This window comes from Coptis chinensis, chromosome 5 (assembly GCF_015680905.1).
Source record: "Coptis chinensis isolate HL-2020 chromosome 5, ASM1568090v1, whole genome shotgun sequence".
Taxonomy (NCBI): domain Eukaryota; kingdom Viridiplantae; phylum Streptophyta; class Magnoliopsida; order Ranunculales; family Ranunculaceae; genus Coptis; species Coptis chinensis.
In genome coordinates, this window is record NC_141460.1 from 57,606,615 (window position 1) to 57,621,614 (window position 15,000).

A 15,000-nucleotide genomic window follows, 5' to 3' on the forward strand; every position below is an offset into this window, starting at 1 on the left:
GAAAATGGTGAGAAATATTATTAGGCCATAACAAATACCATACCCAATTGATCAAGACAATTTGTGAACTAGTTTTGTACTTTAATCCAAACAAAATCCAAGTGAGGTCCCAAACACACAAACTAAGAAATTTGTTCCCAAGCATCATAATAAAACTTATCTTTCATCACTAAAAAAGGTGTCTAGATGTGAGACTCGATATCAAAGCCGAACCGTGACCGCACCCAACGATTCTGGCAGGCAAAGTTTAGTACCTTCCTCGACATCAAACCGAGCGTCTCTTATAAAAGAATTCCACCAGTGTCGAATACAAGACGTTTGATTTCCTCAATTGTTCACCCTAAACTGGAGAGAGAAATATGCCACAAGAAAATCTGTTTTCGCTTCAAGAAAACCAGCTTAATCAAATTTTCTCTCTCTCAGAGAGAATGAAGAATGAATAATGGAAAATGAGGAAAATCCCTGTCTAGCACACATAAAAACATACTTGTCACTTGTGGAAGCAGAACAATGAAATGAAATGAGAGTGGGGGATCAAAGGGAGTTTGTGCTCAAGACAGTATATCACTAGAGAAGAGAGATATCAATGAGAGAGATAATTGAGTTAAGAGATTCCAACTCATTCATGGGGTTGTAATAGTTCACTGGCTGACCCAATTGCGTCTCCTTCCCCCACCAAATATCTCTTATTTGCTTCTACCTTTTTTGCTCATTATTGTTCAATATCTTATATCACCGCCCTGGAAGTGGAGAAACTGAGCTTCGACAAGGAAACCGAAATCAACTATCTCGATCTTTTTCTTGTATTTGTTGCGGAACATGGTATTAGCGGTAACTACCCACCATCTTCGCCTCATCTACTGCCTCTTCCCCACATACGGCACCATTTGTCACACCCAATTACCGCGACCTCTAACTTTACTCGTATTCCCACTCTATTTTGGATTGGCTGCACCAATTAGGTTGCCTACGCCCATTTCGGGATCAAGCCACCGTAGTTCACCTCCACTATTTCCCTTCCTCCTCCCTTTCCCCTTCTCTTCTCTCCCTTTTTATATCCCTTTCTTAGGTTTACTTCATGGGCCACAGTGTGGTCTTGGGCCCACTCTCTTGGCCCAATACATATTGTGGTCTGGACCCTATCTCTTGGCCCAATACATACTATGGTCCATCTATGAAAATGGTAACTACAATTTTCATATCTTAAGCTGTTGTTCTCTAAGAAGAGTTTGCACACAATCAATGAAATTGATCCATCTAGTCTTTCTAGGTGGAGGGTTTTTGTTTGCTACAGAATACATTTTTGAAAGTTTTGAAATTTTTTAGAAAGAAAGAGATTTGAGAGGGGGAAAGATTTTTAAGAAATGAAAGAAATTTTTGAAATTTTTGTACAAGTTTAAGTGTTTTAACGTTAGATTCTCAAGACAAATAGAGAGGTGGAGGCAAAAGATAGAATTAAACATAGAATAGTATCACTTTGGGTTACTCTATTTGTTTAATTCTCATTTGGAGACGCGTCGTCTTTTTTTTTGGTTTTCTCAAGCAATATACATCTAACCATATAGAGGTTTTGACAAAAAGATAAAATTATATGTGAATCCAATATCATTTTGGTTACTCCGGGGCATATAACTTTCATTTTTATATCCTCTAGTTTTGAAAACTATGGAGAGATGTTTTAAGAAACTCGTACTCAAAAGTTGTGATGAAAAACAAACCATAACAGATAATCTCAGACAACTTTCATGTCGGCTCTGTGGCGAACCTAATCTAGACAGACAGAGCTTCAGCTACTCGAGTTGGGGGATTTACTGCGCAAGACATGGAATGTCCTGACCTGGGAAAATATCTCGGTGATATAGGCGACCCTTAGTAAGCAAAGTTGATCTCAAACCACCCATAGATTGCATTGTTCTAGGGGTTGGTCTGTATAAAATTCATTGCCCGTTTTGTTTATGGAAAAATCACATAACTATTGATGTATCGAGAATCATCTATTATAAATGCGGTGAAAACGAACAATTTTATTAAAGAAAGAAAGAAATATTTGTTTTTGGCTTTTTGGTTTTTATGTTCCTAAATTACTATGATAGAAAAATATAAACTATAAAACTACTAAGAAAAATCACTATGACAAAAGTGATCCTCTAATATAAGGTGTTTGAAATTAAGTGATTCAAATTGAGAACCTGCGTGGGGTTTGGCTTGCCCTAGATTGTGCACTTCTTTGTTTTGCAAGAAAATGAATCTAGTGAAGAGGACTAGCTCTATTTCAAGATAATCTAGTCTCTCCTCTCCTATTATCTAGTTAGCCCTATTTGGTAGCTATTCCAACCAGAGAGAAAGACAAAGCTCGAAACAATTAAAAATCACCCATAGAAGAAAAAAGTTTTGAAATCAAGGGCTCCAGCTGCTATCCATCCCATGGTATGGCATGCCTATGGAAGGCAAGGCATGATAAACAACCATGAGAGACAACCGTAAGACACCTTCACTCAATCCCCATCGCCCTCTGCTTTGTTTCATATATCTTCTTTATATAGGAAAGACTACTCAGCGATCATAGGTGAATATTTAAAGAAAAATGCTTATGTAAAAATAGAAAATAGGGAAAAAAAAAAGACAGGAATTGTAAATGACAGGAATAGAAAAGCTATTCTAAAAAGAAGTGTAAAATAAAGAAATAAAATTTGTATACTTGCGCCATAGGGGTACACTACTCAAACGACAAGTAAAAGTGCTAACGTGGAATGCGCAAGATATATTGTGGACTCAAGGGTCCGGCACTTACAACCACACCCTCCAAGTAGAGAGGTCTGGTTACCTTATTGATGTATTCTCTTTAAAGCAAAAAATGAAATAGAATGGGAAAGGAATACATTGGAAAATAGGATTTAATCCTTGTAGATGGGATGATTAAGAAAAAGTTTTAGCATTCCAGCTTCGTTCACGTCACTTGTTGCTATAAACTAATAATCTAAACAGCTGAGGATCAATCCATAAAAGCATATAAAAGCATACACCCCCAAATAGAATGAGATGATGCATGTGGAGTGTATTATGCAGAATGATAAGAGGATGTTTGTGTAACCCATCATGGAACTTATACAATAACCTGTCATGTTTGAATTGTCCAAAAGAGTGAGAGGTTAGTAGTATATGTTCTTTATGAGGTTCAATTAATAGGGAATAGGACATATCAGGTTTCTCAACTACTGAAATGATGGATTCTTGTGTTTGTATATTGGCCAAAGTCTCTTTACTAGGAAGGTTTAAAAAATTATGAATGATCTCAGAGACAATTAGCTTAAGTGCGAATTTGAGGTTTCTTTGAAATGGTTTCGTGGTGCGGTCCTCAGAAATTGGTGGATTTTTTATGAATGGAGGTTGGATTTCAAGAGGTGTTAAATTGGGATGGTGATGGTTGGATGGTGGTTCTTCACATAATCTCGAAGACTCAGAGAATTCTTTATCTAGTTTAGGCGTTTCCACAAGATTGTGGTTCATATCTACAATAGTAAGGATGTCACAAATTTGTTCCAAAAATAAGTTTTTAACAGCCAAACTAAATTGAAATCCACTTTCCACCATAGATTTTACTCCCTCTTTTCCAAGAACTTCATTTTCTTTGTCCTCTATACCTAGATTTTCATAAATTTTGTCATTGCCATTTTCCAAGTGTGTCGAGTCCAGTACATGCTCTTGAGTTTCTTCTGCCAGAGTTTTCTCATTTATGGATGATGATGCATTAAGGCATTTGAGAGAAACTGTGATTTCGGGCATATAGTCATCATTATAAGATTTGGAATTCACACGATAGTAAGGTGGATGGTGGTTGGATTTTAATTGGTCATTAATATCAGGATGGGCTTTGTTATAGTAACACCTTGTTTCTCTTGGTGGTTGGGTTCTGGACTGGTGGGAAGAATATTAGTATCAGATGTGACATCATTTGAACCGGATTAGAGAAAACATAAAGTAGTTGCTATTTGCTGAGTTAGTATTGTTTGTTTGGCCATTTCCTAGTAGAGTTGGTCTGTGATGGATGGTGGAGTGGAATATGAATGGTGATGTGAATGGTAATGGGCTTTGGGTGAAACTATACTCTGACTGACCATATGGATATTGGAATGGTGGCTGACTATTTGTGGTGGAACTCCATGAATTGTTGGCATGACTAGAAAACTCTTGAGTGTAAAGGGTATTAGGGAAGTTTGAAAATTAAAGTTCGTAATCGTAAGAATTTCTTATAGTAGACTCGAATTCGATAAATGATGGACAATGGGATAACTAGTGATAAGGACTACCTAAAAAAGAACAAGGTTATAGGTTTGTATTGTAATTCCATGACGATTGCAATGCATATTAATAAGACATGAATGCTCAATCAATGATGATGCACAAATAGTAGAAATTCTTTTTTTTTTGGATTTTTAAAAATATTTGTTTGGTCTATAGATTATTATGCCCTGTTCAAAGGAACAATTGGGCGCGATACTAAGATGGATCTACTACATGTCTCAGAAGAGTAGGCAATCACTTTACTAAGTGGTGTGCTACCAAGAATCTCACTCACGATGAATCTGGGAAATGGGAGTGAGGAAGGTAGTTGGTCCACCGAAATTTGGTAACTGATTACTCGCAATCCTCATGGCTATATTTTTGTCATTTTCTAGAGGAGCATGACTACTTTAGGCTCTAATTAGTTGATTTTAATTCATTTTTTTGGTCTAGGGATTCAATAATCAAGCATCGTCCGATTTATCTACATTGGGGAATGACTTCCCAATGGTTGTTATATGGCTCGGGTTTAGCCTTATGCGTGAATGTAAATTGTAGTATGGAAATTAAATTTTAAACAATCATGTAAGCATGTTTGAATACACAAGGTATCCTTTTACATGGGCTTCAAGGAGGTTTAGAATTTACCTCTCAAGTCGTGCTTATATGCTGCTTGAGGAGAAGGCGACGTCGGTTGGCATGTGATCTAAGAATCAGGCCCAACCTTTCGAGTTTTTCCCTATTTTAGGTTACAATAAAGGTCCACTTAAAAATCCCATAAGTTGGGTTTTTAATAATTAAACAACTTTGTCTTCAAGGGCCCAAAACATGAAACTAAACTAATACTTTATTAACCAGATAGATTAACTAGTTAAGAATGATTATCTAGATTAACTAGAGTTAAACTTAGTTAGAGTGTTGATTACCAAGTTAATTCAAAGTGAGTGAACGATGATTTACGACTTGCCTCACACACTTGAACTTCTCAAGGCAATGAAAAATCTAATCTCTTGGTAAGTTTAGAACTTCAACCAAGTGTTCACCCAAGTTCATCAATATAATCAATCAAAATTCATATTTTCTAAAAAAAAATCGTTTTTCTTTATATCTCTATCTATTACAAACAAGTTCTACTGATTTGTCCTACTTTATTACAAAATCCGGGTCTGGAGTTCAATTACATATCACAAAACAACTGAACTGGCAAAAAACTGGGTACTAGACTGTTGAGGTGGCCTCGCGGTCACCCACGTGGTCGCCCGTCCAGTTCTGGTGAACTTCCATCGGTTTTCTTCCACAGCTTCAGCTCCTCTCCAGTATGTTGATCTTAAACCTGGAATTGCAGAAAAGTAAGTTAGTAGTGAAAAACAATGAAATAAAACAACAAAAATTAGAAAAATAAGAAATGGAAATGTGAGAATGGTGTTTCCTCCTTAGATGCTCAACCAAGAACTCTTGCTCCTTCAATCCATGACGGTGGCACCATTTGAAATATATGGTAGTAGAGTATCTAAAAGTTTGTTTTTAATGTGGTTCATCATAGATTGTTTAGAGATCAAATGTTGGGAGTTGAAGGAAATAAGGTAGACTCTTAGTTTAGGACTTGTTTAGTTTGTATTTGAATGAAGAACATTGAAAACTTAAGTTGTTTGAAAGTTAAAATAATGCAAAACATTTAAAAAAGGATTGAAATGATAGATTGAAACAAAGAACAACAAAAGAAGATTGATTGATTGATTGATTGAAATAAAAAAAAAATAACAAGATTGAAATGAAGCACAATAAGGTAAAATGACTTGAAAATGTAAAAGACTAGAAATTAAATCTTACATGACACTAGATTAAGTCTTGGTGCATTCTTTCTCCCTAACTTTTAATTTATATACCACTATTTTATGCATTTTACAGATTTGCCTTTCTCCATTACATTTAAGACACCTCACACTTTACTTTTTGATTTTGCCTTTTGATTTCTTCTTGATCAAGGTAGGTTTTGGAGAATGCCATAATTTGAGATAAGGACCTCCATTTCTGGTATTATGACCTTTAACTTTGACTTTTTCGGCACTTTTTCATAGCAGCTTCTAGTCTTCATAATAAGCATGATTAAGGCTCATTTTGGTGCTAAGATGCATCTTTCATGATAAGTGACAAGATATTTAAATTAGATGTGAAAATAATAGTTCTAACATGCTAAAATCATTCTTAATCAATAATAATAATACACTCTAAAACAATTGTTATATGGGAGTAATCATTTTCGATCCACTCTTGCTTGCACGTACTTGTAATGAATCTAGACTAGCTAATTATTATACTAATGAGAGAGTAATATGAGGCTAAGAAAATAGTAAATATAAGTGCTAAAAAAGTAGATCAAATGATGAGAATGATATAGAGAGGGGTAATCCACCACACAATCTGATCGACCATTAGGTTGGTTATCGAATTGCTTGTTAATCCCTAGTGAATACTAACTCATCTCTGATCATGGTAGCATGAGAGTTTAACTCCACCACAAATCTCTTTGATGGTGGCTCTAAACTCTAGTTCAACTCTTATGATTTTTATCTCTAAACAATCATAAGAATCAAACTTAAAACACTATTTAAAACAATAACCAATCAAATTAATTAATCATCCTCACGTGGCTTCATAAACCCCCTCTAATTGAGGTTTTAGCCTTGTGTCATTGGATTTAAACTAACTAAATAATGAAATAAAGACATAAGAGTAAAGAGAATTGAATTAACTAAAGATTTTATTGATGGTTTTAATGGTGGCTACAAACTAAACCTAATTATAACCCTAAACTAAACTACGACTATACTAAACTAATTAGAGACTAAGGGGAGGAAGGAGATAATAAGTTTAGCCTTAACCCTCTTTATATAGGAGAGGGTTAGGGTTATATTTTCGTGCATGGGCCTGGAGGCTAGACTTTGGGCCTCTAATACGAGCCCAAAGTCCATTAGGTCAAGTCTAAAAGGGCCAATTCTACTATAAATTACTTTAATACTCTTTGTGTCCACTTTTATAGCTCTGATTAGGGCAAAACTGGGTCCATTGGAAAGCTTATTCCAAGCCGGTCATTTTGACATAAAGTAGACCCAATTCTAAGGACCGAGTCAAAAGATACGCCCATTTGAAGTTCTATTTACTTTTCTATTCTTTTTCTACCCGAATTGACTTTGACTTCCCAACTTTGACTGGGTGTGAAAAAGGTTTTTCTTCATGATTCTTGGGGTTTAAATGTAGAACTTCCTCAGCAATCATCTTGACTCATTTTCCATGCAAAATGGAGTATTTAAGCACATAAACAGCTTCTAGACCTGAAATACACAAAAACACGTAAACATTACTAACTCTTATTTATTATAAACATAATTGGCCTAAATAGAATAATATTCAGGGGTTTAAACTACACTTTTAGGTGCTTATCACACCACCCCAAATAGCATTTTGCTTGTCCTCAAGCAAAGATGAGAAATAAAAATAGATAAGTGGCCAAAAATGTGGTCCTTATTAATCTCGTTTCGTAGAGTGCCAATGTATTGACCATATGCAATAAGGCCTTAAACCACTAAGACTTCCCTAGTGGATGAGTTATAGCCTCGTAAGAGTTTTCCAAATAAGATACTTATAAACTTCATTTATACTACAACGACTAAGAAATAAAAGTAATGTCCCCTAATTTTATCTCAAAATTTATACATCTCACTAGCATTTAAACAAGGATCATCAATCTAACTCCTAAATTAATACATGCAAAATAATCAAATCATCTTAAGATAAACAACTATATAATGAACTATGCTATGAAATGCAATGACAGGTCCGTTTCTGAAACTTTTGGAATAGCGTGTCTAAGTAGGTTCTCACAAGGAATGTGTCAAAACACATAACACTCAAATTTTTCCACTTAAGTTTGCTAACTCTAGTGTGCAGTGGGCACATGTTTCCTCACAATCTCAATGACAATCCAAGGAAAGCCAAGGTCAATCAAACACATCTACCACTTACTATCATACCAACATATTCCTAATTGAGCTAGAGGTCTTTATTAGGTGATACGGGATTAGAGTGATGGTTTAAAAAGAAATGGAATGGATATTCAAATAAAGAAGTCTGAGATAATAGTGTCTTACTTTGCTTCAACACTTTGTTTCCATCCATAGCCTTTTTATTTTGGCTTTTTGACTCCTTTTATTTTGTTTTTGGAGTTTTTCACTAGGTGAAAACATGGTTTTTTTTACTCCTGGCCCGGATAGGAATTGACGGGTACTAATTGTCAAGAATATATTTGATGGGCTTTTTATGAAATTGATGGTCCATGACCGTCAAACAAAAAATTGATGGTCCAAGCTTGTCAAAAAAAAATTCCCCGAAATCCCACAGTCGTAGCGCGAATACCTTCCCCCCAAAATTTTCGCTGTTTTCCAAGTTTCTCTCTTTCGGTTTCTATTTGGTTAAAACTCAAAACCAAAAACTCGCCGTCATATACAACAAGTTTAGCCAAAGCTAACAATTTAATCTCTACAGCAACTTCAAACAACTTCCGCCAAAGCTAACAAATTCAGCACGCTTCAATTTCACCGGTTTGTTTCTTTTATTCAGAAAAGATGTTACTTTTTCTTTAATTAGTATATTAGGATGATGCATATTTCTCATGAAATTTATTGGAGTTGCTGAGGGTTTGTTTATGATATGGGGGTGTATTAAAAAATTGCTTTGTGAATATTTCATTGTTGTTGTGGGGTGAATTATTAAGTGATTGAGGAGTTTTAGTCAGTTCAATTTATTGAATTTGTAAGAAATGAATGATTAAAAAAAAACAATTTCAAAGAACTATCATTCTGTTGATAAACAATTTGACTGGAGTTTCACCTACTCTTCTTTTGAATAAGTCTGAACTTAGGTACAATTTCTTTGTAGTTATTTCAATTATTTATGGCACCTATAACTCTATGAGCTAATTCATCTGTTATATATGTTGGGGGTATATCTGTTACTAGCTTTGAGCCTAGAGTGAAATATCATTTTTGTAGTATTACAATCAGTACTTGCTGTATCTTATAGCAGTTAGTATGTAGTTGTTTATTTTTGTAGAAGATTGTTCTTGTATGTTGTAGAGGTATAAATTGGTATCATAACCCTTATTTTTTTTTCCCATTCTTGTAATGGGTTGCGTCAAAACTCTTAACTTTTTAAATTGGTCGTTTTGCATAAACACTACTACAGCTAGTTTTGATTGAATTTTAGTTAGTTTGCATCTCCTAAAGGTTTGTGTTTTTTTTCTTTGTTTAAAAAGACTTCTTTGTTTTAAGAAATGAAACATATATCATTATCATTGTTATTGATATGCTATTGTTACTGCGAATTAATATTGTATAACGTTGTGACTTTTTATTGCTTTATCAAAAAATTTGAGTAAATTATTGTTGTTAAAATTGTGAGTTTTCACCATTCGTTTTACTGAGTAATGGAAGTTTTCATCCTTTAATTGGATGCACTTCTTGGTGAAGATGTTGGTTTGTCGTGTTGAGGGTGTTGTCCATCAATTCTAATGATTTTTTGTATTTCAATTCTAACGATTTCTTGGTGAAGATGTTGGTTTGTTTTGTATTTATTCAACCGGTATCAAAAAGTAGTTATAGGAAGATTAATAGAAAAGTGGCTGAATTGCTTTGGTTGGAACTTGTTTCGCTTATTGATTAGTGGGCTCATGTTAAGGTGAACTGTCTTTTTTCTTTTCTTGTATTTTGTTGATTTTAGTTGTTGGAATTAAGAGGTAGAAATGATTTATCAGTAGCTGGAAAATTGCGTAACGTTCACCTGTACTCTACTGCAAATACTGGTCACATTGTCTTGATTATTTATGAATCATTTGGATGCAAGTCCAAGTATACATGGATCTTGAAGAGTTTAAGTTAATGGGTAAGCCAGGATACTGTCTTAGTTTAGTAGAAGTGTTGTTTACGTATAGTTTTTCTAGCATGCATCAACTAACATATATTTGTGAGAGATTCTGATAAGAAGTAATGTGTGTGAGTGATGGTAAATTTTACAGGTAAGGAGCATGCCCTGCTCATTTGCAATCACAAAAGCGACATCGATTGGCTTGTTGGATGGGTTTTAGCTCAGGTGAATAACTTTTACTTCTTAGATAAGTCACATAGGATGCACGATATATCTCATAAATAAAATAAATGCATTACACATGTATGTATCTGCATCTGTAAGCACACAATAGGGATAACAGTCTGACATCAGAATTGAGAATTTGATTTCATGCACGCCTTGCATTCCATCTCTTATGGAACCAATTATTTAATACTTTCCTAGAATAGAGGAAGTAATTGGTAATCCTATCTACTTTTGACAACGTTCAGGCTGCCTTGGCAGTGCATTAGCTGTGATGAAGAAACAATTAAAGTTCCTTTTGGTGAGTTTCATTTATTTTATGAGTGTTATACAGAGCCTTTGATTGGATTTTTTGGTTTGGTGATTAAAATTACAAAGCATATTACTATTAGTTTGAAGAAACATGGTACTTTTTTTGTAAGATTTCATTACTTCCTTCAGTTCCTTGTGTGGATACCATCATGGCCAACTAAAGTGTGCCCTGGTCTTTGGCCATGACAACCATCAAGCCTTATGCGAGTATGATAAAACATCCATGTTATCCCAGTATCCATTTTCCTCCCCCTCTCCCTTTGAAGTCAGTTTGAAAATTTCAGCTGGGTATGCTTGCCTGTGCTTTCAACCTTAATATTCTTTCGAGTGTAGTTGGAGTCTGAGTAGTCTTTGATTTTGAACATACAAGTTGTGGTTGATCCATGCAGGTCATTGGTTGGTCAATGTGGTTTCCGGATTACGTCTTTCTTGAAAGAAGCTGGGCTAAAGATGAAAATACCTTGAAGGTAGGTTAACATGTAATTACAGTGTTCAGAACATAAAATACAACTGGTGGAGATTATAATAACATGTAATTGAGGTTGTATTAGGAGACTTGTCTTTGTCCCTTCGTTGCTCTTATTAGTATTATTCCCTGTGTTTATGTTATGTGCGATGTGTCGTCTCCTTGGGCAGCTTTCTATCTAATCCATTCTCATTACTGCCTACAATAGGTTTAATTCTAGTGCTTCCCTGCTGCAGTGAGATTGGTTTCTTCCCATCCTTGTTCGAGACATCTTTTTCCTCATCCTTGTTTATAATCGTTGCTGGATTCTCTGCTGGTGTACGGGTGGATAAATTCTTGCCCATCTCTCTCTCTGACGTTCTGTCATTTTCTTCTATAATTGGGCCTGTGTTACTTCCATCCTCCTTTTGCTCATTAGAACGAGATCACCCTTCCGCTTGAATAACTCGAGCCCTGCAGCTGTGTTTCTTGTTTAGCATTTCCCATCCATCACTCTCCTTAATATTGTTAATTTCCAAACTTCTACGTTTTCCCCTTAATATGAGAAGCAAATACCATGTACTGTCAAGATAGGGACATAGAAGATACCTTGGCTTTATGAAAGCAGATGACAAATGTTGACACAATCTCATTTACGTTCTGCTTTTCATTTATGACTGTCTTCAAGTTTATTGCTGAAACTGTTACAAGAGGAATCTCAAGTGCGGATTTTGAAGATGGAATACTTATGTCCTTTGGACAATCAACAGTGACTTCAAACTTACACCAGCTTACCTGTTCCGATATATAGCCCAACCCAATTGCATTGAAGTGGCTTTTAATATTCCTAAAACCAAATAGATGATGTTGATTGACCAATATCTACATGAAAAGTATTACAGAGATGAAGTCCAAAAACCCATACCCGCTGAGGGGCTTCACATGTGGAAAATTTTGAAATAGATAACCAGGAGGGTCCCTTAATTTTCCTTTTGATCAAGAAAAGCTCCAGAGGACTGCACACGTATATAAGAGTTTATCATTCACCTTTACTTTCTTCACATTAATATGCCACAACAGTTCCGCTGGGAAATGAATTAGTCACAAAATCATATATTTTAAATCAAGGTTGTAAAAGTGCAACAGGAAAAAAGAAAGAGGGGAAAACGAAGAAGTTTGGAAATAGCTTGAGACATGTATTAAGGCGTTTGGAAGTAGCTTGAGATATGTCTTTGGCATCAATTTCTACACACACTTGTGCTTAGGCTGTTCTGGACATGTTCTCAGTTAGTCTATTTAAATTTAAATATTGTTGTGCTTTTATTGAGAGTTGAACTTGTATACTTGTATTCATTTATACATGTGATGTTGGTACTGTAGGCAAGAAGACAATCATGTGTTCTTGATGAAGTGTCACATGTTCCACCATCCACACGATGTCTTTTAAAGAACTTCGGGAAATGAACTGTTGCACTTGGAAACGTGTCTAATGACGTACCATCTGCCGACTCATATAGCATAACAATTGACGATATTTTTTATTACACAACTGAGTTATATGTTGGGGAATGAACATTTGGCGACAGTTCAATTGGAGATACCACAATCACATGGCCCATGCCTTTTGTGGAGCCAATTTGATGTGAGTTGGTGAACTTTTTTTTGTTCATTTTAGTAGTTTTGCCTTTTTTGTGCAACCTAGTTGGTTTTGCATACACAAGAAGAAGTATGGTTGTATATAGAGTATACTAAAACTCATGTAATGTAATTTGCTACAATATTTTGGTGTTTTGAAGAATCACATGTGTGTTTTGATGAAAGAATATACTTTCGTATCTATTGTATTTTGGGAGAATGTTGATTTGAGTTGGAAAGTTTAATTCTTGCAGGAAAAATGGATATGAAATTTATATTATAAATTTCTTTTTTTAAAAAAACATTAACGCTCAGAAAATTGACGGATATAGACCGTCAAGAAAATTTATGTATACAGAAAAATTGATATAGTAGACCGTCAATAGTTTTCAAATTTGCACCCCAAATTCCATTAAAATCGGACAAACTTGACTAGTGAAATAGCACAATTTGACAGTTATAGACCGTCAACAATTCTATTTATTATTGACGTTCACCACCCGTCAAATAAATTTAAATTTATTAACGGTAACTAACCGTCAAGAAAAAAAACGACTGTGAATTTTTTGACAGACCTTACGATGGGCAATGTCAGTCAAAAATAGTGTTTTTTGACAGGTTTCACCCGTAAAAAAAGTCTTATTTTCACCTAGTGTTTGTTTTATTTTTATTTTTATTTTTCTTTTCTTTTCTTTTCTTTTCTTTAGATGGAAACTTCTTTTCTTTTTCTTTTCTGAAGCAACTAACTAATTTTTAGTTTTCCACAGGTCTTTCTCTTTATTTTCCTTACTTATCCTATTTCTCAAACTCATTCAAGATTGGTAGGCTTATTTTCATTTTTATTGGTTTAAAAGTATGGGTAAAGTATTTGTGGTTGTAAAAAGGCTAATTGAAAGGCTCAGAGGGGTGACTAGTAGATAATTACTAATAGGTATGAATTTTTAGTTATATCGATCCAAAGATGGCCTAAATTCTCGCTTAGGATATGGTATGGTGATCAAGTAAGTGGATGTTTGATTTCTCTACTCGGAATTTACTTATCCCTTGTGTCATTACTCAAATATTTCACTCATATGAGGCTTTTTAGGCTAGATGCTCACAAGATATGTATTAAGTACTCTAACGTAGGTCTCAAAAAAATATTGTCAAGTACAATCAAAGATGCTCATGCAAGATGTTAATGAAAAGATGCAATGACTACTACCTACATATTAATCTAAGTTTCAAAAATTAAATCCTAGTTCAAGTACTATGTGAGATTTCTAGACTAATATCATCATAGTGAAGGGAACAATACCATTATCACTAAGTGCATAGTATAAACTATTTTTTTGATTTTATACTTTTCTACTTTTTATACGATAATTACTACATAATATACAACCTAATATGTGCTTAAACATTTACAACGTGTTTCTATACCACCCCCAAACAGAATTATGCTTTGTCCCCAAAATATGGAATGAAAATAAATGATAGAGAGTACCATAAAAACGTGCTTGTAAATGGGAGTACCTGAAAAAGAAGGTGAATCAATACTAATATAAATAAATTAAAACATATGCAACTCCTATATGAGTTTCTTGAAATAATAAATAGCGCTTGGGACATAAACGGACTCTAACATAAATAAAATAATAATATGCGTTCACAATTCAAGTATACACATATCGTGGATCCTATAGGATTAGCATTTGAAATTCCGCGAAATAGTGAAATTTCACAAAATTAAGGTACCTAATTATATTATATTAAAGTTCTATATTTCGATATTTATACATACAATTTTAATATGTGAACGTACAATGTACTAAATTTAAATATACCACCCCCAAACAATTTGGGAGAAGGGGGTTCATGAAATAATTCAATAGCACAATTAAATTACTTAACTAACTAACCTAGACTCTATAGGAGTAAACATGATATGATAGGCAAAAAGGTGGAAAAAAAATTTTAAATGAAAGACCAAAATACGCCACCTTCAAGCAAAATTTGAAAACACTTTTTAAGTTTGAAAATTTTTGTTTGGCCTATACTCTAAAAAGGTGGTTTTGTACAAAACGTAGGTCTTTTAAAGTCAGATTCCCAAGACTTACTAATATATGTTTATGTTTTTAATTTTCTAATTTTTATATGTTTTATTTTTGGAAAAACAAAATTATGATGAATAAATAAATTAA

The 15,000-nt window shown here is 34.3% G+C and overlaps 1 protein-coding gene across 3 annotated transcripts; it reads left to right on the forward strand.

Annotated features, from left to right (window-relative positions):
* The first annotated feature begins 8,622 nt into the window (after positions 1-8,622).
* Positions 8,623-13,028, forward strand: LOC147498093 (1-acyl-sn-glycerol-3-phosphate acyltransferase 2-like). 3 transcript variants are annotated; one of them, XM_086560257.1, is made up of 6 exons: positions 8,629-8,879; positions 10,179-10,218; positions 10,352-10,425; positions 10,667-10,726; positions 11,127-11,204; positions 12,563-13,028. In XM_086560257.1, the coding sequence occupies exons 2-6, from the start codon at positions 10,191-10,193 to the stop codon at positions 12,644-12,646; spliced, it is 324 nt and encodes a 107-aa protein (XP_086416383.1). In that variant the 5' UTR covers positions 8,629-8,879; positions 10,179-10,190; the 3' UTR covers positions 12,647-13,028. The 3 variants fall into 3 exon arrangements, 2 of the variants coding, with proteins under 2 accessions (XP_086416383.1, XP_086416384.1); XM_086560258.1 differs by lacking the exon at positions 10,667-10,726; XR_015195372.1 differs by lacking the exons at positions 10,179-10,218; positions 12,563-13,028 and having other exon boundaries at positions 8,623-8,879; positions 10,674-10,726; positions 11,127-11,305.
* The last annotated feature ends 1,972 nt before the right edge of the window (positions 13,029-15,000 follow it).